Source organism: Tripterygium wilfordii, chromosome 23 (genome assembly GCF_013401445.1).
Source record: "Tripterygium wilfordii isolate XIE 37 chromosome 23, ASM1340144v1, whole genome shotgun sequence".
In the NCBI taxonomy this organism is placed as follows: domain Eukaryota; kingdom Viridiplantae; phylum Streptophyta; class Magnoliopsida; order Celastrales; family Celastraceae; genus Tripterygium; species Tripterygium wilfordii.
In genome coordinates this window covers 4757856-4783910 of record NC_052254.1, presented here as the reverse complement: position 1 = coordinate 4783910, position 26055 = coordinate 4757856, and the positions used below count along the sequence as shown (strand labels likewise).

General features: G+C 37.7%; 3 protein-coding genes across 4 annotated transcripts; 1 reads left to right on the top strand and 2 right to left on the bottom strand.

The window, feature by feature from the left end:
• Positions 1–1603: 1603 nt before the first annotated feature.
• On the bottom strand, positions 1604–4520 carry LOC119992404 (muscle M-line assembly protein unc-89-like). Its single transcript, XM_038839071.1, has 3 exons — positions 4056–4520; positions 3116–3940; positions 1604–2429 (listed from the first exon to the last, which is right to left on the bottom strand). Exons 1-3 carry the CDS (start codon positions 4420–4422, stop codon positions 2215–2217), a joined length of 1407 nt encoding a protein of 468 aa, XP_038694999.1. The 5' UTR covers positions 4423–4520; the 3' UTR covers positions 1604–2214.
• Positions 4521–6311: 1791 nt separating this feature from the next.
• On the bottom strand, positions 6312–15437 carry LOC119993342 (autophagy-related protein 11-like). The gene is made up of 5 exons (XM_038840443.1): positions 13660–15437; positions 10999–12670; positions 8006–8226; positions 7478–7691; positions 6312–7021 (listed from the first exon to the last, which is right to left on the bottom strand). The coding sequence occupies exons 1-5, from the start codon at positions 14574–14576 to the stop codon at positions 6611–6613; spliced, it is 3435 nt and encodes a 1144-aa protein (XP_038696371.1). The 5' UTR covers positions 14577–15437; the 3' UTR covers positions 6312–6610.
• Positions 15438–19811: 4374 nt separating this feature from the next.
• LOC119993849 (serine carboxypeptidase II-2) lies at positions 19812–25812 on the top strand. Of its 2 annotated transcripts, XM_038841133.1 has the most exons (10): positions 19812–20170; positions 20669–20776; positions 20928–21023; positions 21124–21216; positions 21790–21875; positions 21973–22236; positions 23836–23969; positions 24907–25002; positions 25164–25269; positions 25454–25812. In XM_038841133.1, exons 1-10 carry the CDS (start codon positions 19876–19878, stop codon positions 25613–25615), a joined length of 1440 nt encoding a protein of 479 aa, XP_038697061.1. In that variant the 5' UTR covers positions 19812–19875; the 3' UTR covers positions 25616–25812. The 2 variants fall into 2 exon arrangements, with proteins under 2 accessions (XP_038697061.1, XP_038697062.1); XM_038841134.1 differs by lacking the exon at positions 24907–25002.
• Positions 25813–26055: the final 243 nt, after the last annotated feature.

Below are 26055 nucleotides of genomic sequence, written 5' to 3'. Positions count from 1 at the left end.
AGGTGAAAAACGTGTGTGGCTGGGGATTCTCGCTCGAGATTTCACGCCAACTAGGTTGGTGTGACTAGTTAAAATCCAATAGTCACGCCAACCTAGTTGACGTGACTGATATTTTGTAACTGTTCAAGCCAACTAGGTTGGCGTGATTTGATCACATCATCACTGATGGCGTGATCGTAAAAATTTTACAAAAGAACACGTCATTGTGAATGACGTGTAGTGTTATATTGGGAAATAATTTCATCCCAATGTTATATTAGGAAATATTATTTTTTGTCAGTGCTATTTTGGAAAAAAACTCGAGAATTTAACTAGGTCTTGTAATGAAACAGACTTTAGACTGACAGAGAACAGTTATGATTGAGACAACTATATGTTGTCTAACGGATATATGAGAACTAAGGTTGGCTTTGTATTATACATCATTTATGGGCTTTGTTAAGATCCAGTAGAGTTGTGGGCTTGATCTGATCTTTAGTGGGGAGGTCGATTCCAAGGGGGCCAAGTTACTGGGATAAGATTAAAGTTCCAGGTCTACACCATTCTATGTCGATGAGTGATCTTGTAAGCCACATTGGGCATTGTATTTCTTAGCAGATGGGTTCTGGGAATCCCCCTTCTCTCTGAGAATGGATCAGAGTACCAGGGCATGCTGGAGGACATTGCTCAGTACCTTTTCAGTGATGGTCCATTAACACCACCTTCTTATGAGAAATGCCTTATGTCGAGGGTCAATTCACTCTGTTGCCGTCTTCAGAAAGACCCTTCTTTGGCTCAGAGCTCACAGTTGAATGGGGCAAGTTGCATTGAAGAACCCATCGAGAAGGCAGATGTTCAGTTAAACCATGGGGACATGAAGGCATCGGAAAAAGGAGTGAAAGATGTTTCTCCTAGTAAGCAGACAAGTGCCATGTCAAGAAAAGACTCTTTTGGGCATCTGCTGCTTCATCTTCCGCGAATTGCATCTCTTCCGAAATTCTTATTTAACATTTCCGAAGAAGATGGTGAGGGTCAAGCAATATGGTCTAAAAGGTAATTGCAATGATGTCATGAATTAATTGAAGATTTGATCTCTCTACACCTCCAAGGTTGCTTGCGCTGTTAAATATAAACATTCAGGCAGACACCAGGATTTGGAAAGTTGTTTTGATGAAGAATCCCTAGTAATGTAATCGCCCTAGTAAAAAGCTTAGAATTATAAATAGCTCTTATCATTTTTGCATGGAGGTGTAATCGCCCTTGTAAAAAGCTTAGAATTATAAATAGCTCTTATCATTTTTGCATGGAGGGTGTGCTATTCAGCCTATTCTATATGCAGGTAATGTTTAATGTCGAGTCAATTAGACAGATCAAGTGTAAAGTCCTTGGACCTTAACAATTGAGAAGGCGGCATGTAGCTTTTACTGGGCATCACATTCTACGCGCATGAAACTTTTGACTATTCAATAATTTTTTGTTTTTGGGTGGCAAGTAAACCAACCAGATCGTGGTGATGGGAGTTAAAATCATAGTTTTCAAATGTTTGATTTTTCCTCTATTAATATTGCAATAAGTTCCATTGAACCCTAACTTGGTGTATGTGTTTGATTTAACACGATTTACAATGATCATGAAAATTCGGAATGACTCTTACATATCATTAAATGTTATTATTGGACATTATTTATCCATATAAGAACCCCGAGTAAGGTTAAAGTGAAAATAGTAGAGATTTCTCTAGATCCAATGGGGAGAGACTTTCGTTCAACATATCTACTTCTACAGGTATTTCTCATATCAATTACATGTCGTGCAAAGTGCGGCTATACAACTAATAACATAGCTATTATGCTAAAGCTCTAGTTTCGTCTTTGTTCTAGCAGGTTTTTCCAAAGCTGGAATACCATAGAAAAGTAAGAGCCATTCTTCCATGGAGAAATGTTGAAAATAGTCGGAGTTGCGGCAGATAGACTAAACACCACTTTTGAATGAGTTACTGGAATTAGCTCGACCCTATAAAAATTTAAAAGCATTATTCCATGGAGAAGCTTATGAAATAGTTACAGTTATGGCAGATAGCCTGATTCCAAGTAACAAAGTCCTAATGTTTATAAAAATTGATTCACTGGAGTGTAGGATGTCACTACCTCAAGAATGAAAAAATAAACTGCAAAGTGAAAAGGTTTATGGCGTCAATGCTTCAGTTCAAGACAAGAACCTGGCGCAAAAGGCCGATTAAAAAACTAAACTGGCACAAATAATGCAAGGAGGATCACTGCATTGCAGCTCGGATATGGAAAGCTGCAAGCACACATCGTGGAAAGCATGACCACATGAAAGTACAGCAACATCTGGAAACTTATCTGTTTCATATTCATCCTCTTCAGTTGGTGAATGTGCAAGATCATTCTCGCAAAGGAAACAGCTCCATCCAATTGATTCATCAAAACCTGCAAGGTGCAGAAGAGGTTTCAAATAAATGGCTAAACCAGTGAATCTGTATATCTTATGCAGAATATAGAATTCATCATGGAACAATAATATAAATGTTTCAGCAGCATTACTTCTACATATTGTGATGATTTGAGACTGTAATATCAATAGCTAATCTATGTCACAAAATCCTAAGTTTAACAAACTATAAGTCTATATCTAAGAGCAGGTCCTTTTTTGAGACAAGCAATTCGTGACTCACTGAAGTACTCTCTCTCTCTCTCTCTCTCTCTCTCTCTCTGCATATATATATATATATATATATATATATGAGTGAGAGTGCATGCATGTATGTTTACAAGAGAGTGTGGGAGCAGATAAAGGGCTGAATGAGCTATTCTAGTCCATCAAAAGCTAATGGATTCATGTCCAGCTCAACCAAAGCACATAAACACAGCACACAGGTAAAGCTCAAGATAACCCAGCTATATATATAAAGAACTTTAAGACCACACACCAGAATATGATATAAACCTTTCTAACAAAGTTTGTTGTGTATCCAATATTTGAGTTGAATGATTCTATTGAGAACCTGGTCCTAGATTAGAATAATCTCTAATTCAGGGTATTGCAAAATCCATAAATAATATCATTGAATGTACATAAATAGAACAATAATAATAAAGCTTTAGTTTGGACATACCATGCCACTTGATATGATGTCTTTGAGCTTCAGGTTTTGAGCTTGGCTTAGGTGAACATTTGGCAGATCCCGTCGTTTCCTGTCTTTGAGCTTCTGGTTTTGAGCGTGGTTTCTGTGAACTTTTGGCAGCTTCATTCCCTTCCTTTACCCGCCAACCTTTCTGGGGATTCACCTTTCTGACAGTTTTGTTAGCTCCACTCGACTTGATGGGTTGTGAAGCTTTATTCTGTTGGATAGACTTCGGAACTTCATTGGAAGGTGGATTATTAGGAATTTCACTCTCCTTAACTGGCAGTGCAACTTTACTCTGTTCAATAGACTTCCGAACTCCATCGAAAGGTGGATTTATATGAATTTCACTCTCCTTAACTGGCTCTGCAACTTTATTCTTTTCTTTAGATTTCTGAACTCCATTGGAAGGTGGATTTATATGCATTTCATTCTCCTTAACGGGCTGTGCAGCTTTATTTTGTTTGATAGACTTCCGAACTCGTTTGGATGGTGGATTTGCATGCATGTCACTCTCCTTAACTGCCTGTGTAAATTTATTCTGTTTGATAGACTTCTGAACTTTATCGGAAGGTGGATTTATAAGCATTTCACTTTCCTTAACTGGCGGTGCAACTTTATTCTGTCTGATAGACTTTTGAACTCCGCCGGAAGGAGGATTTATATGCATTTCAATCTCTTTAACTGGCTGTGCAACTTTATTCAGTTGGATAGGCGTCCGAACTCCCCTGGAACTTGGATTATTATGCATCGCACTCTCCTTAACTGGCTGTCCAACAATTGTTTCCGCTTGAATTGATCTCACTTGCCAAGGAGCTGCAGCAGTACACTTCACATATTTCAATCATGTGGCTAAAGGGATTCTAGCAATAGTAAGATGAAGAAAAATACATCGTGTATTCCAGAATTTAAAGGCCAGCTTGTTCATTACCTGGTTTAATTTTCACCATGTTCCTTGACTTGTGCAAATCTGTTGGTGAACCTCTTGATGATTCAGTTTGAGAGTTCCCAACTGCACTTATGCAACCATCTTGTGGTGTCGATGAATTTGGTTCCTTAGGTTTCTCTGTGACAGTTGCATTTTCCAAACTCATCCTTGACAACTCTGCTTGATTCTCATTTGAAAAACTAACATTTGAAGCAGTCTTGGGTGCTTGAATGCATTCATAGCACTTTGTGTCTGTATCCCTTGCACTTGTGTTATCATCTACCTTTGCTTTAAGGCAACAAAAAAGATCTACCTTCGCTTTACTTTTGTTTGGCCTGCGAGAATAAAACCGCAAATGGTCTTTTGGCATCTTGAACAAATTGCTTGCCGGTGAATCAACCCTCAGATGAACATAATTTGGGTTTCCATGATTGGCACTCTGCTACAGTCCAACCACTTATAGTTGCCTGAAACCTGGGAATTCTGGCAGCAAATAATTAGAAAACTCATATTAGGAAGGGATTCATATGGTAATCTTAAAGAATCAAAATCAATTGCACTATTCATTTCACTATGCCATGAAACATATATTGATATCTGACATTGTTGTTAAAGAAGTTTAGGGGAAGGTAACTGGTATGAAACTGATGTGGATGGAGTACAGTGCCACTTTGAACTGCATTAAGACACTAGTGGCAACCCATTATCATGGATCATATATATCAAAAAGTAATCATGAAACTGTACATACATACAGACAAATGAATCCTGAAGTTAAACAATAAATGTGACTGATCGGGACCATCGTTTACCAGCAGGACTAAAATTACAGAAATTTACTTAGGCAATTGTCAATTCTAAGGGAAGCAACACCAGCAGATGGTATTTTGGCATTCTTCTGTTTCTTTGAAAGTTGAATACCAACAAGTGGAACATTTGAAGGCATGAAAAGCCAAGCCGAATAAATCTTCATGATACACAGATTGAAACATGTGGATTGATTATATGGTTAAATTCCACGGAATTACATTAAATTTACCTAAATCTCAGTAAAAAAGGAATCTCAAGATTTAAAATAAGAAAAAACAAGAAATCAGCCTCTTTAGTGCCAGATTAACACAATTACAGAAGAAAATAATTCCATAACAATTACACACACTAAGAGAGATCGAGAGACACAAGTTTTTTAGTTGCTCTGTTAGTCTACTACTGATAAGATGAAGAATACTGACGTACACTACACTGAAAAATACTCTTTCACTTTCCGATAGTTGAAAGCATTATCAAGGAACGATAAACAAATCAAAAACCCTAAATCATAATTAATCGTGACAAAGCATAGCAAAATCTAACTATTTTACAAACAACTAATACAATAACACCAATATGAAGATCGAACAAAAACAAAGAAAGCGAAAGATACCTGAAATTCAACCGGAATCATAGACGACGATTTTCCGGGAAAAGAAAAATACGTTACGCTGTCGGGATTCACAAAAGAAACAAATCGCTTAACGAGAGGGTTATAGAGGTTTAGGTTTAGGGCATTGTGGAGAGTCTGGAGGCCTTATATAGGTTTTGGTATAGGGCCCACAAAACTTCCAGTATTTTTCACCGTTAACCGACTTTGACCTCAGATTTCGTCCACGTCACACCACTTGTGGGTCCTGCTCTGCTTCCTTCCAGTTTTTAGATGTGCTGTTTTGATAATTAATAATTAGGAGAGGGTTTTTTTTTTGTCTTTCTTATCTTTAAAAATAGAATATCCAAGATTTTGGTAATTATATTGATTTTCAAAGCCTTATCATGGCTGGTTTACAACCCATGCTAACCCTTAGATTTTTTCTTTCCCAATTCCAAAATATGACCTGTATTTTATCCCCAATCATTATGAAGTATTCAATGTTAAGTGGTTATACATGTATCCTTATAATCAATGGTTATTTCACATGTCACATGAATTAGATTTGAAACTTTTACCTTTTGAGAGTTAACAGAATATATATATGTGAACAGATATATTTATGGACATGCACAATAATGCGTGATCAAATGTGTTAGACAAACACATGGTAGTATGACATACCAATTGAAATAGGAATTAGGAATCGAACCTACAAATTTGTGGATAGTTTCTCTAAAGAACCCTTTGGTTAGGAGCTAATTCTTAGATTTGATGTTTTGAGATTTAGAAAAAAAAATCAGAAATTGAGAATTGAAAATAGCATCATAATTATAGAAGGAAAACATACTAATTCCAGGAGCAAACCAATTAGAATTATCATGGATACCATACTAATTTCACGGTGATGAACTCAGCAACTATAGTCTGTATAATAGCTAATAGGGCACAGCTAGGTGAGTATTCACATTTTTTAAGAAATAAAATTATCTTTATATACAGAAGGGGGAGATTAAACTCAATTCCATCATCAGCTGTACAAAAAAAAAGGAAGAAAATAAAGTTCAACTCCCTCTACAAAGGGCATTTCCTTTCCAATGCTTGTGATATTTACACTTTAGCTTCTTCCCTCATGTCTATCTGCCAAAAACAGGGATCAGGAAGACATTGAATGAATGGCAGTATCAGGTAGCATGGCTACTGTCACTACGAAGTATTGAAAGCCGACAGGAAGACCGTATGGGTTAAAAGTTGATCCCGAATTTAAGGTCAACCGCTCAGTCCCTGACTCGGAGAATATGTTTTCAACTTGATCTGTCCTACGATGCTCTTGCTTACTTGAAGGAGGTGGTGGCTTCACAGTTTGGCATTCAATATGTACAATTTGTCCAACAATATATCTGGGTCGACTTGGGAGATGGTCTGCAAACAAAGCCACAGACTCTCCAGACAGGTAGTAATTTGAGCAGTTGCGGTTGATTGCCTCATAATGGTCAGCAGCATTAAGAACGAATGCAGCGATTTCATGGACTTCCAAGTGACCAAAAGATATCTTTTCCTTGTTTGCCTAGAGCAAGATCATCAAACATATTTTTGTTAGAAGAATGGGGTGGAAGAGATTAAAATGCAGCTTTTATACAGTTTGAGATCAGCAATTGATTACCCGAATTCATAATAAAAATAGTTTAGAGTCCACAATGTGAATTCTCTTACATCATACAATCCAGTCTAAAGCTACGATTTCAAGATACATCTGTTCTTAAACTGATGGATTGGCAGCACAGAAACTAGATACAAATTTTGACAACAAAGCCAGATCATAAGATGTCAATTTTGAACTACAAATAACGAGTCATTCCTCCTAAAACTTAATATACTACCGTTACCATATTAAACAGGCACATATGAATCAAAAATCTTATAATTTTAAGAACTGACTAGCCTCTCTCAAATGAACTCTAAGGTAAGTCCTGCCAATACAACATAAGAACATGAAGCAATGAGAAAAGAGTAAAAGACATACCTGCTTCTCAAGTTGATGCTTAGTGTACAAAGTTTTAACTAGCTCCTTCTTATCTTCCAACTCCTTGCGAAGCTGTTCGTTTGCCGCTTCAAGGTTTGGATACTTCTCAAGCAGTTCTTCCCGATTCCTGGACAAGAATGTAACTTTGTCTGCAAGAACCCGAATACATTTCTGGAACTCAGCAGTAACATCATCTTCATTTTCATTAACAAAGCTGCAATAACGCCAACCAAGATCAATTCAAATAACTGCCAATGACAGTTACACAAAACAAAAGCAATCAAGTCCACCAGAAACCTACATCTAGAATAACACCAAACCCACCATTTACCCCAACAAATAACTGAATAAACTGGACAGGGTTTCTTATATTTATGTTTCAAATTTGAACCAGCATTTATGCTCCTGGTATCAGCACCTATTTATATTCAGGAAAAAAAAAATCTCTTCTACCGCAAATCTATCCAGGGAAAAATAACGGAAAATCGCACAAACAAGTGACACGATGAAGTTCGTGAAGAAACTCACTTCGCTAAAGATTGTGCAAAGGAATGCAACGAATCAGCAAAACCAGCAACTACACAGGGGGTAAAAACACAACCCCTAAGTCTTTCAAAAAGGCCACGTAGTTTAACTGCAGATGCACGTAATGAACTATACTCTGATGCCCTCCTATCAGCTGCACAAAGATGGGTTTGAGCTTCCTCTCTTGCTTCATGCAAACAATTCTCTAGGTGAGCACAATTCATCTGGTAGATGGAGAAAATAAAATAATCAGATATATGCAAAGTAGCATGAGATAATGTCATTCCAAAAACATACCAAAAAAAAATCAGATAATCATTACTGAAAAAAGTCAACCATAATCTGAGACAGACCCAAACAAAATGTTGATGAAAATAAGAATATGGAAGTATTTTAGAGTGATGATAAAATCAAGAGTCTCAGATTCACCTGCAGTCTGCCACCTTCCTTTTGCCCCACCCCAAACAAAAACATAAAGTCAGTCCTTAAAGCTCTATTCTATTTATCCTAAGTCGTAATTTAAAGTACAGGGCAGCAGTTACCAAGCAGGAAAACAACTAAAAAACAATCTCTTTTTGTTTAGAATGAACAGAGTTGACAATAACTTTGCACTAAAGCAACAGTATCAAATTTTGATATGAATACAAGAAAACTCAACTGCATATATGAAATTTTGGTTATTGTCGACTAGAGCAAAGTTAGAAACTTCCTATAGTCACTTCTCAATTTCATTATTTACTTTTACTTCAAGAGCTACAGGTTTGAGACATCACAAATCCCTAAGCATTTGTCATTTGACATTCCTAACCTAATGGGGGCTCCATTACAGGATAAGATAAGACTACAACGTCTTAAAACTAGTGAACTATGTTAAAGCCGCTGAGTTGAAGAATATGTCAGAGAGAGAGCAGTGTCCATGCGCACCCATGTGCGCATACTGGCTAACATACATGTTTGGAACCCACACCGCACGAACCCAACAACTTAAGCTATTAGGTTCTGGGCCCATCTAGGTATATTAACCACTTACCTTTCTTATGCTTATCCGATGTGGGACCCCAATCACTTGTGAATTCCCAAAAATCTCCCCCTCACATGTCGTTCCCTTCCACATCGAGCTCACTCCCCTTCGTGCCCAAACCAACCACTTCGTTACAGACCCCGAGAGCCATGCCTAACACTCTTTTAGTGCCTACGATAAAAGGTGAGAGAAAATTGAGGGTGTAGTTATAACAATTTCTACATAGTGAATTTTCTCTTGGTTGCCTTTTTGACAAAGTCGTGGTTTTTTCCTCCGGAGGTTTTTCACGTATATTCTTGTGTTAATTGTTGTTTTTTCTTAGTTTCAATTTCTCTATTGTCGTGTTGATTTATCTGTCAATGAGGAGAGTGGGTCTAATTTCCCAACAACAAGACCCCTAGGCTAACCCAAAGCCGCACCCTTCACCATGAGTTGCATATTACTTGCTCCTTTGAAGCTACCCAAATGAATCTGTGGGCTATGTCCAAATCCACCATAGGATCTGACACAACTTTGCCCAATCGTCATTATCGCTCCGATGCTACTTGTTGGGGAGATATGACCAGGGAGTGTCTGTGTATGCATACCCGTGAGGGTACGTGGCTAACATACATGTTTAGAACTCGCATGAACCCAAAAACCTAAGCTATTAGGTTTTGGGCACATCCAGCTATACTAACCACTTAACTTTCTTATTCTTATCCGATGTAGTGCCCTTTCAATTCCATATTGCATTATTGCCAACTCAGTAAGAGTTTGAAAGGCTATCCTACAAAATAATTTCTGCATATAAAATTCAGCACCTCCACAGAATGAAAGATAACAAGTCAATATCTTGCAATCCACTCACATTAAATTCAACAAACCACCCTGCGTATCAATAGGGGCTAAGAGAGGTATAGATCTTATGAGGTCATATCACATTGACTTTTAACTGAGCTTGTTTTGAGCCAATGAGCATGCATACAAACCGGACACAATCATCAAGTATAATAGTAGATTGTGCAGAAAATATGAATACAGCATTGACGAGATGTTGTTTGGATGTACTGCAACAATAGAAGATGACAGAAACATTCATCCAATTTTCCAATATAAGGTAGAGAGCCAGACGTAGATGCAATCGAAAATAGGATAAGAAAAAAGTTGTCTAAGTGGTACAGATGTACAACATCAAGAAGTGACTATGATGATGCAAAGAAATTCAAGACAAGAGATGCAAAGTGACAAGGATATCATCGTCATCCGAGTCTTTATCCCAAAAGTTTTGGGATCAGCTAACATGAATTTATGAGAAAATCAATGAGAATCCACTACTTGAATACTTCTCTGCCACTCATTTCTATCGAGGATCAGCAAAGAGACAAGGATAGAAGCCCAAAAATACATAAAAGGAAGCAAGGAAGAAAGAAGCACTGAAGAAGGAAACAAAGAAGTTAGGAACTTAGGATTATTGGATAGCATAGATTTAGACTAAATGGAAGGGCAAAAGAGAATCCACATACAAGAGTTCTCATAATTTTAGTATGAGATACAAAAACAAAAAAAGCTGAAATTCTTTAGCAAAAACAAAAACAAAAAGCCCTTTAGCAAAACTACTAAATAACCAAAACTAAACAGTAGTGCAGTGCTATATCAGGCAGAAGGGCAAGGATTGTAAAGGAGAAGGAATACCAATCATTCTCCACCAAACACCAGGTCAAGGGGAAGAGCAAAGAACAGGTGCAAAAGAAAAGGAGGGGGGGAAAAAAAAGCGGCCCTGCAAAGCAAAAACTCACTACTGTTTTTCTTTCCCTTCATATTACCCCACTTTGGAACAGAAATATTTGGATTTTGGTGGATCCATAAGGAAAACCAACCCTTCTACATCCATCCCCTCCCATATTTGTGTCTAACAGAACATGGAAAGTAATTCCACTCTCCAACTTCCTTCCACCCAAAGTAGTGCAAAAGATAGTGGTTCATCTGATCATACCTGTGATTCGTCAAGTAGCTTCCGACTCGTTTCCAACTCCCTTGTGAGCATTGAAACCTCCTCCAACGCAGCTTTAAGTTTTGTTTCAGTGTCACTCAGTTGATTTGACGTGTCTGACAGTGCATTTTGCAACTCCATTACAAGATCACCATGGACTTTAGAATCCATTGCTGAATCAGCTTGTTGATCACAAGGTAAGGCATTTGAAGGTTGAGGCATGCTCTCAGCTGTAGAACTGTGAGCCAGTGACATGCCTGACTGTCCCATCATCTTATCTTTCCCATCTTTATCACAGACTTGCAGTTCTTCACGATGCGGCTCCATCATTGATGAATCCATCAGGGGATTCAGCATGCCAGATAAATCCATCGTATTTTCATCACCCACATCACGATCCTTGCCTGATTGCCCAGAAAGCCCAAGCTTTGCTTCCAAAGAATTTGATATACAAGAAACCTCATCCATGTGCTCAGAAGTAGATACATATGGTATTGGGGCTTCTGTAATACTCAAAAGTTTAGGCTTGTTGCCAGTATTCTCAGCCAAAACAGCAAATTCAGAGACATCTTTACTGTCCACAAGTTTATGTCCCTGCGAATAACGGTCAGAAAATTTCTGCTCCAGTTCCTGAATGCGCTTCTCATAAGCCAAACACTGCATTTTCTCATCCTTGAGCATGGACTGCAAGTGTTTCTCATACTCATCCTTCTGATGCAACGCCACAGCAGTCTTCTCTGCGGCATCCTTCAATAGGGAATTCACTTGGCTATCATCGAGTGATTCATATTCAAATTTAAGAAGTAAGGAACAAATTAGGGCTTTTTCAGAAGCAAGTTCAGCTTTGAGTTTTGCATTCTCAACTTCCATCTTGCTTGTTCCCGCTATTTCTACAAACTCAGAGCCCTCCAGAAGCTCTTCAGAGTCATCCTTCTCAAAAGTAATATCTTCAGCCTCAGCTGATGGAGAACTGTCATTAGACATGGAGTATGAACTTCTTAAGGCACGCTTCTCAAATTTAGCAGGCAGAGCTAACAAATGCTCAGGAGCATAGCGGTCGAGGTCAGAAATGTCAATATCAAGTAAATGAGTATCAAAAGGAGCAATATTGACATCACACTGACTTGGAGTATCATACAACCCCATGGATCCTAATATATCATTGGGTATGTATAAGCTATGTGCTTTAAGAAACTCTTCCCTTTTCCTGATCTCATCCTCTCTCTTTCCAGCAAGCCTTTCAGCCAACTGTCCAGCCAAGCCCATATAAAACTTCATGGAAGCTTTTCTTCTCGCTACTTCTGCAAGACAGGCCCTATATGCAAAACCAATTCCTCGGACCAACTTTAGGTCTGTAAATAGATCATCTTGACGCACCATTGCCTCTCTGAAAACTGGAAATTGCAGCTTGATATCTTTAATGATGTAAGTAGCATACGTTACCTTTTGCATATAATTTTGTACAAAGACGTTCATTTCATTTTTTCTATCCTTGCAAAATTCAAGGAGCTTGGAAATTGAACGGTCACAATCTTGCATCTTTGGTAGGTGATCCTTCTCATGGCCATGATTCATAGGACCCAGACCTGAAACTGCATCATGAGGACGAAGTGAGGCCAGTGATTCGCAGGAAAAACACTCATCAACAAGGTTCTTGACAGTACTGACATCTTTGCTGCATCAATTAACATGTGAGTCATCAGTCAGTGAGAGCATAACAATAACACAACATGTTATACCAATATATAGTATATACACCACAACTTCCAACATACTAAGTTTTGAATTGAAAAAATTGTCAAAAACGACCAGTGACATCCAAATCTTGTCCATGTTATAAGATTATGAACACTACAAAAGTAATATGTGATTTTGAAGGTTTACGATTCTGTAAACTACATCTCTTCATGACACTACATCACTACTGTCTACTGCAATGAAATCCAGTAACAAAATCAGCACACAAGAAGGCAGCATTCAGAAAGAGCAGAGCACAAAGATAGGCAGGGAAAGTGATGTCCGAAAAAGTAAGCTAACTAGTATAAAGGGGGAAGAACTACTAACACATGGACCTTCAACTGTGCATGAGAATACGCTAGAAACAAATATCTTATCTAAAGCAAATAATGAGTCTGTGCAAAGAAACAAGCTAACAAAATATCACCAGGCCTCCTATATGGATTAGAAACACAAAAAAAACCCTGACAGAAATGGCTTCATAATTGATGAGAAATTTCAACACTTCTTCTTACGTAATAATACCACAAATGACTACTAGATTGAAAAAAGAGTGATTTTTTAAAAAAAATCAGCCCCTCTTTTAAAAGCCTGTGCCACTAAGCTTGATGATATTACAGGTATCATACTCAACATATCTGTGAGTTTTTATTGGTTTCATATATAAATCATGAGATGTCGATATTGACTGGATATACGCGGTTGAGGAAAGAACTTTCTATTTTGTTATGTTTTCCAAACTTCCTAGTAATGCAATGGGCGAAAAGGCTTCATCAGCAACTGTTACATCAAAAGCAATATTCATTACTAGTGCATACATAAGTTGATAAGCATAAGGAACCAAGTAATTCCAAGTGATCAAATTTTCAATATTCAAAAAAGCATAACGTGAACAACAGACTATGAAAACCATGCAATAGAACCAACCTTAAAGACTGCAATATACTCTTCTGTTCATTAATTAATTGCTGATGATCCTTAAGCGTCAGTTCTAAATTCCTAATTGCCAAGGAAGGCCTGCAAGAGAACAATTCCTCAACCTTGTGTTTCACTTCAACAAATGCATGCTTGAAGTCTAATACCTTCTTCTCAAACTGCCTGTGGGAGCTGGTACAATTCTCAACCGACTTCCTCAAGTTGTCTTCCTTCACAAAATCTGCTAAGGTCCTACGTGTTGCAGTCTGTAAAGCACGGTGAAGCTTCATAGACCTCAATTTTTCTATATCTCTCCCAAAATTTGACATAAAGTCAGAATGAATCCTATATTGCTGCCCATAACGCTTCATGAACTCCAAATAATTCTGATTAATTATCCTATAGTAATGCTCCAAACTACCCTTTGCAACTTCCACTGCTCTCTCTTGCACCTCTTGCTCCCCCAAAAATCTTTCGCAGTGCTCATACTTCAATTTGGTACAACTGTAAATTGCATGCCCCTTATGGTAATGGTACGTAAATTGTGTAAGATAAGAAGGCAATGCACCATCATCCAAAGGATGAGAGTTATGTGGGGAGGCTGGTGATGAAGGATCTACTATTTCAGGAATATCAACTTGCTCCAGTGGAGGAAGAGGTGCATTGCTTTGTAGCCTTACTTTGTTGAATATAAACACTTCTTTATCATCGGCCGGCAGTCCATATGCCGAAAGCGCTCGCTGTGACTCAAGTCTCATGTCCAAGCACAGAACAAGCTGGTCACCAACGTTGATCCCTGCGACAGATTCAATGGACCGCATAACAGCATCAACTGGGGTTGTTTCATAGCAATCAAATTCAAATGAGTGGCCATTCTCGGCTATGTGGACCAGAAGCTTGCCTTTATCCTGAGTGATACTTGAGCTCATCTTATCCTCAAAAGCAGAATTCTCCACCACAAAATCACAATCCAAGAACAACCCCAATACCAACTTGTTAGCAGTAAATCAGGAAGCCCAAACCCCAATGAGGCTTGAAACAATTCAATTTAATTCATTTCCAGAAAGATCCCGCATCAACGGGATAGAATCTGTAAGTCTAATAGAACACTTGACAATCACCAACCCCAAACCGATATCCACAAAAACTACCGAGTTTTCAAACGAACACGCCAAGGATTGAATCGGTTCAAGTCCCGCTTGTCATTGACCCACCATGAAAATCTGGAAAAGAAACAGCCAATTTGCAGCACACGCACCAGCAAAATCACCGAAAGACTCTAGGCTTTGAAGTGTTATCCTTAACAAAAACCACAGGGTAAATCCCAAAAACAACCCGATTTCAAAAGACCCACAAATGGCTAGCCCGACAAAACCCTAATCGCTAACAACGAACAATTGACCCAACCCACAATCAGCTCACCAGAGTTCTGCACTGAATAAACCTCGATTTCAGCTTTTTCCAGTCCACAAAAGCAACCAAAATATAAAACCAAGCCGAAAAATAATACAGATAAAGCCGAATCAAATCGCGAAATTCGCGACTAAGGTTTAAAGCAGGAAACTTGAACTGTGCGACAACGATAATGGAAAGCGATTACGTGAAGAGACAAACCAAAGGTGAGGTATTTAAGTTTCCATAACAAGGTTCTCCCCACGAAACCTGAACTATTCCTTCTTTTTTTAAATAGATCTTTCTTTCTTCTTCTTCTACGATTCCTATGTAATTTACTATTGATTGACGAAATCACAGCAAACCTTCTCCGAGAAGCAACCAACTTAACGAAACAACTCTCTCTCTTCACAATAAGTTTGGGAGGAACAGAGCAGAAACGCGGAGAGCTACAGCTTTATATTGTCACTGGGTATTTTATTATTTTATTTAGTATTCTCAATCATGATTTTCTTTTCTTTTTTGGGATAAATATCAGGAAGCCTGAACTTATGAGAAAGGGTCAGTTGAGCCCCTTAATTTTTTTTTTGGGTCAAACCAGTCCCTTAACTTCCTATTATAGGTCACGTTTATCCTTCCAGCAATATTCCGTTAAAACTGTGATGATATGATTGTTAAGTAATGACAAGGATTTTTAAAAAAAATTTAATGATATTCCATGTAGCGTGCACGGTATGTGCCAATCATATCATAACATGTGTGATTCAACAATTTATACATTTGCAGAGCTTGGTTAGCTTTTAAACAGAATACTTCAGCAGTTTTTGGACCTTTTAAGCCCTTATTCTCTTGGTTATGGCCCAATTAAGCCCATGAAGTTTAACAAATTGGGTCAAACGACCCCTTCTTTTAATCACCAACAGATATACCTAGAATGAGGATAACGGACTCATAAACATCCAAATAATATGATTCCAGTAAACAACATCAATACCAAGTTCATAAAATTCAAAAAAAAAACCACGTGATACCACCAGGTATCCAAACTCTAGCATACAAAATCAACTCCAGTATACAAATTCAAGGCAGAAAGAAAAGGTTCAATTGGAAGACGCTAAATAATAGAAACACAATGCAACATGGTTCATTCTTTAAGAGCCAATACTTTCATTCTAGGAGGACTTCTCACCTCATCAACTCCACTGGCTCTGCCCCTAATGGCTCTAATCTTTCGTTTTACCGTCTTGAGTTGAGTAATCGAAAATGTGAACTGTAATACATGCACATCTCAGAAACAGAAACCCATAGCAGAAATAGAAACCCTATAACAAATACCCATAAATCATAAACATAAACCCTATATCGAATACCCAACGTATAAACCCAATTAGTTGTAAACCCAAATCGAAACATAAACCCTAGATCAAATTTGTAACCAAAATCGGAAACCAAAATCGAAACAAAAACCCATACCTTACTCAATCTTGAATCTCGGTCTTCACACTGATTTGCGTGTTTGTGACCTAATATTTTCTCACAATGTTGAACAAAGGGTTGCAAGACTACGTTGAACCCTAACTTATATGCATTTTATCATTGTTTTAAATTTTGTTTTATAACTTGTCATGTCAATAATTACACATATTTTTCATTTTTAACAAATGAAATCCATGTCAGATAAGAGATTCCACGTCATATAGTTTTAATGGAATATTGCTAGAAGGGTAAACGTGACCCATAGTTGGAAGTTGAGGTGCTCGTTTGGCCCGAAAAAAAGTTGAGGGGCTCAACTAACCCTTTTTCGTAAGTTCAGGGGCTTCCATGATACTTATCCATTTTTTAATTGTAGATCACAAATATTAATTTTAATTGACCTTTTTTTGCAAAAAAAAATCGACTAGTATGATTGAAATGTCACGTTGTCAAAATTGCGTGAAATTTGATCAGGTGATTCGTTTCGACGTGTTGATCAAGACTTGACTTACCGCTATCCCAACTTATTTTTTGTCAAATTCACCGTTTAGGGCCTCAAATGGCCTTTAATGTTTAACGTTACTGTTTTGAAACAATAACATTAGACTACGATTTGTTAAACAACATTAATAAAAAAATATATATTATCATTATACCCACACACAATGATACAATTATAATGTTACTTTTTTTAATTATCTGATAAATGACAGATTAACAAACAATGTTTATACCCACATGTGATGTTATTGTTTTGACAATGTATTTTTTTGAGGTCAATTGCTCCAGTAGTAAATATGGCAAGGGTATTGTTAACATATATGAATGATTTGGACAGTACTTGCCTACTTGGGCAGATTGTTTCTAGATCCAACATTCATAAGACTTCAAGAGCTTCTGAACGAAAATTCAACATTCCAAGATCTACATCCAGAGGTGGAATCAAGGGGACTACACTAGGTTGTAGTCCCCCAAGTTTTGGAGAAAAAAATACACTTAAGCTTTGTTGTTTTCTGATTGATCTTGCCTCTGTGTAGCTGCGATGTCTTGCCAGAGAGTTCGAATTTGGCAACCTTTAATTGATCTAACTATTTGGACTGAGCTTTTCTTTATTCAAGGTCTACTTTGATTTCATGATGGATTATGAAGGAGAGCTTTAGTCACACCCCAATTTTTACTAAGTATACTCCGATTTACTTTGAATTTGCGTTGACTGTGTTTATTTTTAGGGCTAGACTTAAAACACCCCAGCCATTCCAAGCCTTTGAAGCACAAAACAGAGGAGAGTGACTCTGGTGAGGGAGAAGCTAGAACGCGGTGGAGCACGGAAGCTTTGACGCCGTCAGCACGCCTCGTCAACAGAGATCACGTGTCCCTATTTTGCCTAATCCGGTATTCATGTCCTCTATAAGCTAGCTAACCCAAATAGAAGTAGTGTTGTTTGTGCTGTTGCCACCTGTTCCAGTTTCAGGACATCAACGGAGTGTGGATTTTGGATCCTTCAAGACTAATGGCACCGCCATAGCGATTCACACTCTGATCTTCTTCATTATCTATGTTGTCCTGATCTTGGCCGTCCACGTGCACATCTACACCGGATGTTCTGGGAGGTTGATTGTTTGCTCAAGATCTGTGAGATCCTCTGATTTTACTTAGTTTGGATCTTGTTTTGTCTATTATTTTCAAATTCTTAGGAAACCCAGATGGCATTGTTCATGTAAGAAATGCCTATGCTTTTATGTTTTGTCAAATATGAAATATGGTTGATGAGCTTTCCTTTCACATTTTTAAGGTGAAAGTTTTTGTCAATTTTGCCATTGAAAATAGATTGGCATTGTCCATAGCAGAGACCTTGATTTTAGTTAGTTCATTGTTTTGTCAATTTTGCCTTTGATTCTTTAGAACAGAGTTGAGTATGGTAATGGGTTCTGCTTGAATTATTAGAAAGATGTTTATTTGATTCTCTTTTTTTTTTGATAAAAACACTAGCTTTAATCAACAAAGGATGACATGCTCAGTTATGCAATGAAAAACTACTAATTCAACCTCATCACTCTCTCATCTTCTTCTCTATCTCTTTATCTCCTTCTATCTTTAAAATCAAAATAAAATATAATAAAAGCATATTCATACTCTATAGTTTTGTAATGTTGTAAATAGTCATAATTTTTTTTGCGGCGCTATCTCCGGACCCCATCAACTTTTAACAGTCTTTCCCTAACATCAATTCTTGATTCTGCCATTGAATATATCCGAACGCATGGCATCAAAAAGATATTACTCTTAGTATAATTTTAGAATTTAATCGACTCGCCATGGTGGACAATATCACTACTTGAGCACCAAACACAAAAATTGCATGACTATTTCTAGAACAATTTTAGGAACATTTTAGGTAGCATTATAAGAGGAGCATTTTATGAGGTTTTTTTTTTGACCAAGCTATCCAACCATTTTTATTGAATTACCCAAACTATCGTATCATATTTTTGACCAAATTATCCTACCATTTCTTCTACCAGCATTTCATTCGTAGTATTTCATACTTTTATGGAAAATGATGTTGAAGAATAAACATTGGTGCTTGAAGACGAAACATGAGAATGTTTTGGGATTCAATTGTCAAACAGCTTTGGAATGCCGCAAGAAACTAGTTTATTAAATTTTAAAATATGTAAGATGTTATTTCTATTTTATTTTAAATATGTAATTTATTTTGTAATGTCAATATCTAAGAATTTAGACCAAGAATTATTTACTTGTGCAACAATTAGATATTTAATTGTTTATGTTTAAGGTAAAATACATATTTTTCAAAGCATATATGCTCTAGCAATAAAACTATACACATACAACCCACACACAACACAAATGTTATTTACAGGGTTTGAACCTTGCCTATTGGGTAGAAATATACAAATGAGAATAAACTAGACTGACACCTGACATATCTCCACCAATTCGCAATTCTAGGGGGTCGTAACCCGGGGGAGTAGGGGAGGGAACTTCCACAATTCCACTAGTTGTTGATGCGGCGACGCCTCTATCAACATATATGCTATCGACATAAATTGGACCAATCGGTCACAACATTTACTTTTTAAAAAGAAATTGGAAACATAAATTCATACCAAATTGCCTTAAATTTATTTCCAAGTAAAATTTTCATGTCAGCTCATTGAACCGCAAATGTGGTTTTGGTTGGTTAGTGAGTGGGCCAAGGGTAGGGCTGGCACTGTTTCGTAGACAATAGGACCAGCAATACCAGATTTCCTGTTGTTCACAATTACAGACAGTCTCTCTCTTCTATCCCTATAAGTGTTGTTGCTGTTACATCTTCCATTAAGTGCTTGGCAGACAAATATGGCGAATACCAGATGTCCTTTTGTTCTCCAACTACTGACACTCTCTCTCATCAACCTCTATCTGGGTAACAGTGTTGTTTCTGTTACATCTTCAATCAGTGGGCACCCATCTGAACCGAAGGAGGAACTGGACAGGGTTCTTGACCTCCCGGGACAGACTTTTAATGCCACCTTTGCACACTACTCTGGCTATGTCACTGTTAATGAGGAATCTGGGAGGGCCCTCTTTTACTGGTTCTTTGAGGCCATTGAAGATCCAGATTCAAAACCGCTTGTTCTCTGGCTCAATGGAGGTCAAATATCTCTTTTTTGCCCTTTTATTGTCTTTATTTGAAAACCTTAAAATTTTCGAGTTATGGAGTAGTGGTTGACTGGTTGCCTGTGCTGTTAGATAATTCATTAGAAATACAATCACTGATTCCTTGTAGTTCATCTAGAATCTGGATTTGGAATTTCTTTTTGGTATGATAATCACCAGTCTTTCTTTTTCACTGTTCAAGTGATTTGAATATTCATTTTAATTTATGTCATATTTACTTGGGTGAGTGGTTAGCTGATTAGTTGTAATTATTGATTGCTAGATTTTTTTCTTTCTTTTTGCCCTTCTCTTTTTGTGAGAATCTTATGTTCTTGTCCCACATCGATAAGTTTGGGCTTGTTTATTTGATCTGGGTTTCCTTTCCTTGTGTAAGCCGATTTGCAAGGGAGAATATGTGACCCACAAATTATGATACTTTTGCTTGATAACAAATAATCATGATTTTCTAATTGGGAAGCTTTTTTTTTTTCAGGGCCTGGATGTTCATCAATTGCTTACGGTGAGGCGGAAGAAGTAGGGCCATTTCATATTAGACCAGACGGAAAGACCCTTTACTTGAATCCTTACTCTTGGAACCAGGGTAAGAAGTTATGGGATAAAACTTGCTTTCATGGTTTTTCAATTTGGCACTTACAGAAGTAATGGGATAAAACTTGCTTTTATGGTTTTTCAATTTGGCACTTACAGATTTAGCTAGGGAAGAGTGTCTAACAAGTTTTGCCATCTTTCAGTTTCCAACATTCTGTTTCTTGATTCGCCTGTGGGAGTTGGTTTTTCATATTCTAATACCTCTTCTGACCTGTTGAACAATGGCGATAGAAGGACTGGTATACTTCCTCCACTTTGTGCATCATAATCTTGCTTTAAGATGCTTATTACTTTGCAGCTTGTTAACGCGCATGTCTTGTGTCATCCAATTATTTGCAGCGGCAGACTCATTAATATTTTTACTAAGGTGGTTGGAGCGTTTCCCCCAGTATAAAGGAAGGGACTTCTACATTACTGGAGAGAGCTATGCAGGTGGGTGATGTTTGGGAGCTGTTAGTGTATGCTAGCATATGTACTTCCTTTCATCAATACCATTTTATATCAAATTGGGTCTTTCTTGCTCAGTAGTGGAGTTGGACCATTCTTGATTGTGACAATACTCATAAAATGGTGAGCAAGATCGTTCTGCAGGACTAGCAGAGTTAGAAACAACTTTCTTTAGTAGTTAGAGGTATTATGAATGTAGTCTTTTGGACATATTATTGCAAATATGACCATGGGCTAAAAAATAAGAAAGAGCTGTAGTCAGAAAAGCTATATTCATCGCAAATGCACTATCTAACCTGGGATGTCAGTATACGTTGACAATGGATGAATGATTTGTACTCTTAAAATTTACACCACCTGAGTGAAAAAAAGTTTAAGAGATCCTTTCTGTTTCTGAAAAAGCTCTCAGTGGTATTATGTAGTAATATGTTTATTTTCATTCACTAGTGTTGAAGAGGTTGTATTCTTATATTCAATTTACATTGTTTCATTTGTTTGTGCTTTATGATAACTTGTAGATATACATTATGGTTTTGAACATTGAAATATATGTTTCAGGACATTACGTCCCTCAGCTTAGCCAAGCCATCGTCCGATATAACCTAGCTGCTAAAGAAAAGACAATCAATCTAAAAGGATATATGGTATATATTACCAGCTTCTTTCTTCACATTAAATTTCCTTTTTGTCATTCTTTATCATTTGAATAAGTTTTTACATCAAAATGAATGTGTAATGCAGGTTGGAAATGCTCTATTTGATGACTACCATGATCACTTAGGTGTTTTCCAGTTTATGTGGGCAGCTGGCATGATTTCCGACCAAACATACAAGCTACTAAATCTCATTTGTGATTTTGACTCATTTATTCACACCAAAGATTCTTGCAATAAGATTCAGGATGTTGCTAGCGAAGAAGTTGGAGATATTGACCCATATAGCATTTTCACTCCTACCTGTACTGCTAATGTTAGCCAGTCGAATCAGTTGCGCAAAAGAATGCATGTGAGTTATTACTTAGTGAGCTTCTATCTACTATGCCCTTTTGTTTGTTATTTCCATGCTGTCTATCTTGTTCTTTTTTGAACTCCAGGATTTGCTTCCGAAAAATAATTATGCGTATAATATAGAATTGTCTGCTGATTCTTTATAAATTTATTGCCTGTAGAATTATGTCAAAATGAATTCTCTCTTGTTAGCTCTTTATATTGACAGCTAATACTAGCTGGCTTATTGGCGTTTGTTTGCCAGAACTTTGTCAGGGCTTGTTTGGAAAATCTTTGGAATGATTTATCCCTACTTTCAAAATAGATTTATCCCCCAAATATGCAGCAACGAGACATCCATTAACTTTGTGCAAACTGCATATTTTGTTAAGCAATGTAAAATAGTATTTTCGTATGTGTCAAATGTAAATACTAATATTTGCTATAGATTTGTTTTGGGAGTAAACACTTACATTTCACGCTGATACATATTACATTGTACCTTGTCTTAATGACTGGTGCGTGGTGACCCTTACAAATGCCTATAAATATTTTTTTTCTTGATTTCCATTTTCTGAAGCAAATGGGTGGAAGACTCTCTTAAGAAAAAGAACATATGTATACGTTTGTATGTATGCATATTTTGCATGAAGCTGCTGCTGGTTGAGTGTTAACTAGTACGATTAAAAGCATTTCTAGTTCCTATTAATGCTTCAATTTTCTTGACTTAGCTTACTTTTTCATCTTAAGAATATTTGCATGCTGCTATAATAGCTCTCCAAAGTCCAAACCATCTTCGCATTTTGAAAATGCCCTAAAATGTTGACCTTTATTCATCTATGATCAAAACTTTTGTCGTAGGTTTTAACTTTCTAACTGGTTTTTCTATCCTAATTAAAGTTTTGGAATAGTTAAATGCATGTTAATTATGTCTTTAAGGTTCTGTAGAAAGTCCATGATCTTCCATGAGTTCTTCAACTTAATAGGTCGGAGAAGTTTACAGTAAATGGGAATTGGAAATTTCCCCCAGAAGAACACGTCTTTGACTGCCACTGTGATGTCTTTTACGTTAGTGTTGCACATTACCAAAACATGATACCATATAGGCAGTTAACTGTCTCTTTAATATACTTAGTAATGTCTTTGATTGCCACTTGAATGCTTTATATATATTATCTGCCAATTGATGAATTTGTATAGGTGAGATGATGGTCCGATAGTAAGGAAATTCAAGAGAATTTGTATAGGAGAGAGTAGGAAACAAAGAGTAAGACATAAAAAAACATGACTTGAAGTAGTAAGAAAGGATATTTAATGAGAGTGACGAAAGTATGATCTTAGATAGAAATGAATTGCGGAAATGAATACTCGTAGTGCATTCCCGTTGATTTTCTCATAAATACATGTAGCCGATCTCAAACTTTTGGGATAAAGATGATGATGATAATCAGCTATTGATGAAATCTGATCTCAGTTTCACTAGTTGATTGATAGTTAATTCAACGTGTTTTTTTACTAGACTAGTCATCGTAATAATATAATATGATGTTTTTGACTGCCACGGTCATATTTCGTATCCTTTTTTGTACAATTAATGAAAGGTGATGTCATTTGATAGATGGTTGGCAGTGTCAAAGAGAAGTATGATCCTTGCACGGAGGCGCATTCAGTTGCATACTTCAATCTACCAGAGGTTCAAAAGGCACTTCATGTTATTCCGGAGTTTGCTCCATCTAAATGGGTTACCTGCAGGTATAACTTTTTGAAGAACCAATAGATAATAATTAACTGTTACTTAGGGTTGGATCAATGAAGCTTAAAGAGAATATTAGTATTAATACCAAGCAGCTCTCTTTATTCATAAGATTTAGGATCCCTTTGAAAAACTGATGCCAGTTTTCTTGGCCTGTCAAATAATGCCAGGCAAATATGCAGTAGTTACTCTAGTCATGTGATAGGATCATCAGACCAACCCCTCTCACGCATAACCAAGGCCCAACCGACACCCAACATATGGGCCGGCTGTACCAAGGCCCCAGTGGGCTAAGCCCCCTGAAAACCTTGGATACTAGTGAGAGGAGAGCCCTCACTTATCTATTGCACTTCCCCACTCACCCTAACCGATGTGGGATACTTATCAAAGCCCACCCCTTCAAGACCAACGCCCACGTTGGTCAAGCACCCTGGCTGGCCCCTCCAGAGTCAGTCGGGCCTAAGCCACACTCCGAATGGGCAGGGGTTCGGCCTCTAGCCTACTGAGCCCCCATCGAAGATCTGAACATCTGTGGGTCAAGCACCAAGGCTGGCCACTCCGTAGGTGCGGCCCCAAGTTGAGGGCCAGCAGCGTCCCCCCACATGGCAGGAACGAAGGCTTCGATACCTTTGATAGGATCATCAGACCAACCCCTCTCACGCATAACCAAGGCCCAACCGACACCCAACATATGGGCCGGCTGTACCAAGGCCCCAGTGGGCTAAGCCCCCTGAAAACCTTGGATACTAGTGAGAGGAGAGCCCTCACTTATCTATTGCACTTCCCCACTCACCCTAACCGATGTGGGATACTTATCATCATGGTGTTTGAATTTGTAAGAATGCATGGTGTTAGCAGCCATCAATTTTGTACGAATCACGAAGTGTGATTGGCATATCTAACATTCTAATGGTCTTCAATCTTTGCTCTTGTCAGTGAATTGGTAAATAATCACTGGAAGGATTCTCCAAGGACTGTGCTGGATATTTACCATGAACTTATACATTCAGGACTTCGCATATGGGTTATCAGGTCTCTCAACACCTGACATAGCTTTACTGTCTGCAGTTTTGCCTTAATATTGAGGGCTTAGGAGAAACTTTATGGAGTTTTTCCCTATACTTTGTTGAAGAAGTTTTGTGGAGTTTCTGGTACTGATCTAGTTTTTGTTTTATGCCTTTTACATATGACAGTGGTGATACAGATTCCGTTCTCCCAGTTACATCCACACGGTATAGTATAGACGCTCTCAAGCTTCCAACCGTAGGACCTTGGCATGCCTGGTACGATGATGGACAGGTAAATTACTCTGAAAATGGCATTTTAATGAAAATTTCCCGTCTTTAGACATTGAAACCAGAAGTTCCTGATTCTTTTGTAGAAGTAAATCATGGAGTTTACATAAGATCGCAAACTCTATGGACGTTTTTTTTAATGTACAAATAGTTCAAGCAGTGAATTGACATGGATGCATGTTATGCAGGTTGGAGGGTGGACTCAAGAGTATGCTGGACTTACCTTTGTGTCAGTGAGGGGAGCAGGACATGAAGTTCCACTGCATAGACCCAAACAAGCTTTGACAATCTTGAAATCCTTTCTGTCAGGATCCTCCATGTCAACGTCGAAACAAGTCAGCGATATTTGACGTTTACTGGTTCGATATTGATGATTGATGTTTGATTCCTGAATTGAATTGCAACACAATATGAAGTTCTCATATTCCAGTGACTTATGTTTGATTGTCCGAATCCGCCCAACGAGTTGGTTCAGAATGTCTGAATAACATTTAGACTGTACTGTGCCCACAAAATAATGAAAGGAAGCATTGGAGATTGAAAGGGTGGACTCAGCGCTCATCTGTTCGAAGAAGTCTTAAGCGGAATCTTGAAACTTGAAAGCCACTCACCTCAATGGACCTTTACAGTTGGCTAATCCAAGATTCGATGCTAGCTATCCAACGGGTCCCTAAACTATTATAAATAGTGACTTGGGGTGCATAGCAAATAATGCCAAGCTTTACACTGAACACTCTTGCTCCGTATTTCGAGGCGCACTGCCATACTTACACCAGCTATCAAGGAGGTG

Coding starts and splice junctions, on each gene's coding strand:
- LOC119993342 (XM_038840443.1), bottom strand. CDS start 14,576: ATGAGCTCAAGTATCACTCAGGATAAAGGCAAGCTTCTGGTCCACATA. Junction 8,227..10,998: donor AGCTACTTGACGAATCACAG/GTATGATCAGAT, acceptor TCCATCTACCAG/ATGAATTGTGCTCACCTAGA. Junction 7,692..8,005: donor TTTGCACAATCTTTAGCGAA/GTGAGTTTCTTC, acceptor GCGTTATTGCAG/CTTTGTTAATGAAAATGAAG.
- LOC119992404 (XM_038839071.1), bottom strand. CDS start 4,422: ATGCCAAAAGACCATTTGCGGTTTTATTCTCGCAGGCCAAACAAAAGT. Junction 3,941..4,055: donor CATGGTGAAAATTAAACCAG/GTAATGAACAAG, acceptor GTACTGCTGCAG/CTCCTTGGCAAGTGAGATCA. Junction 2,430..3,115: donor ACATCATATCAAGTGGCATG/GTATGTCCAAAC, acceptor TGCACCTTGCAG/GTTTTGATGAATCAATTGGA.
- LOC119993849 (XM_038841133.1), top strand. CDS start 19,876: ATGGCGAATACCAGATGTCCTTTTGTTCTCCAACTACTGACACTCTCT. Junction 20,171..20,668: donor TGTTCTCTGGCTCAATGGAG/GTCAAATATCTC, acceptor TTTTTTTTTCAG/GGCCTGGATGTTCATCAATT. Junction 23,970..24,906: donor TCTAAATGGGTTACCTGCAG/GTATAACTTTTT, acceptor TGCTCTTGTCAG/TGAATTGGTAAATAATCACT.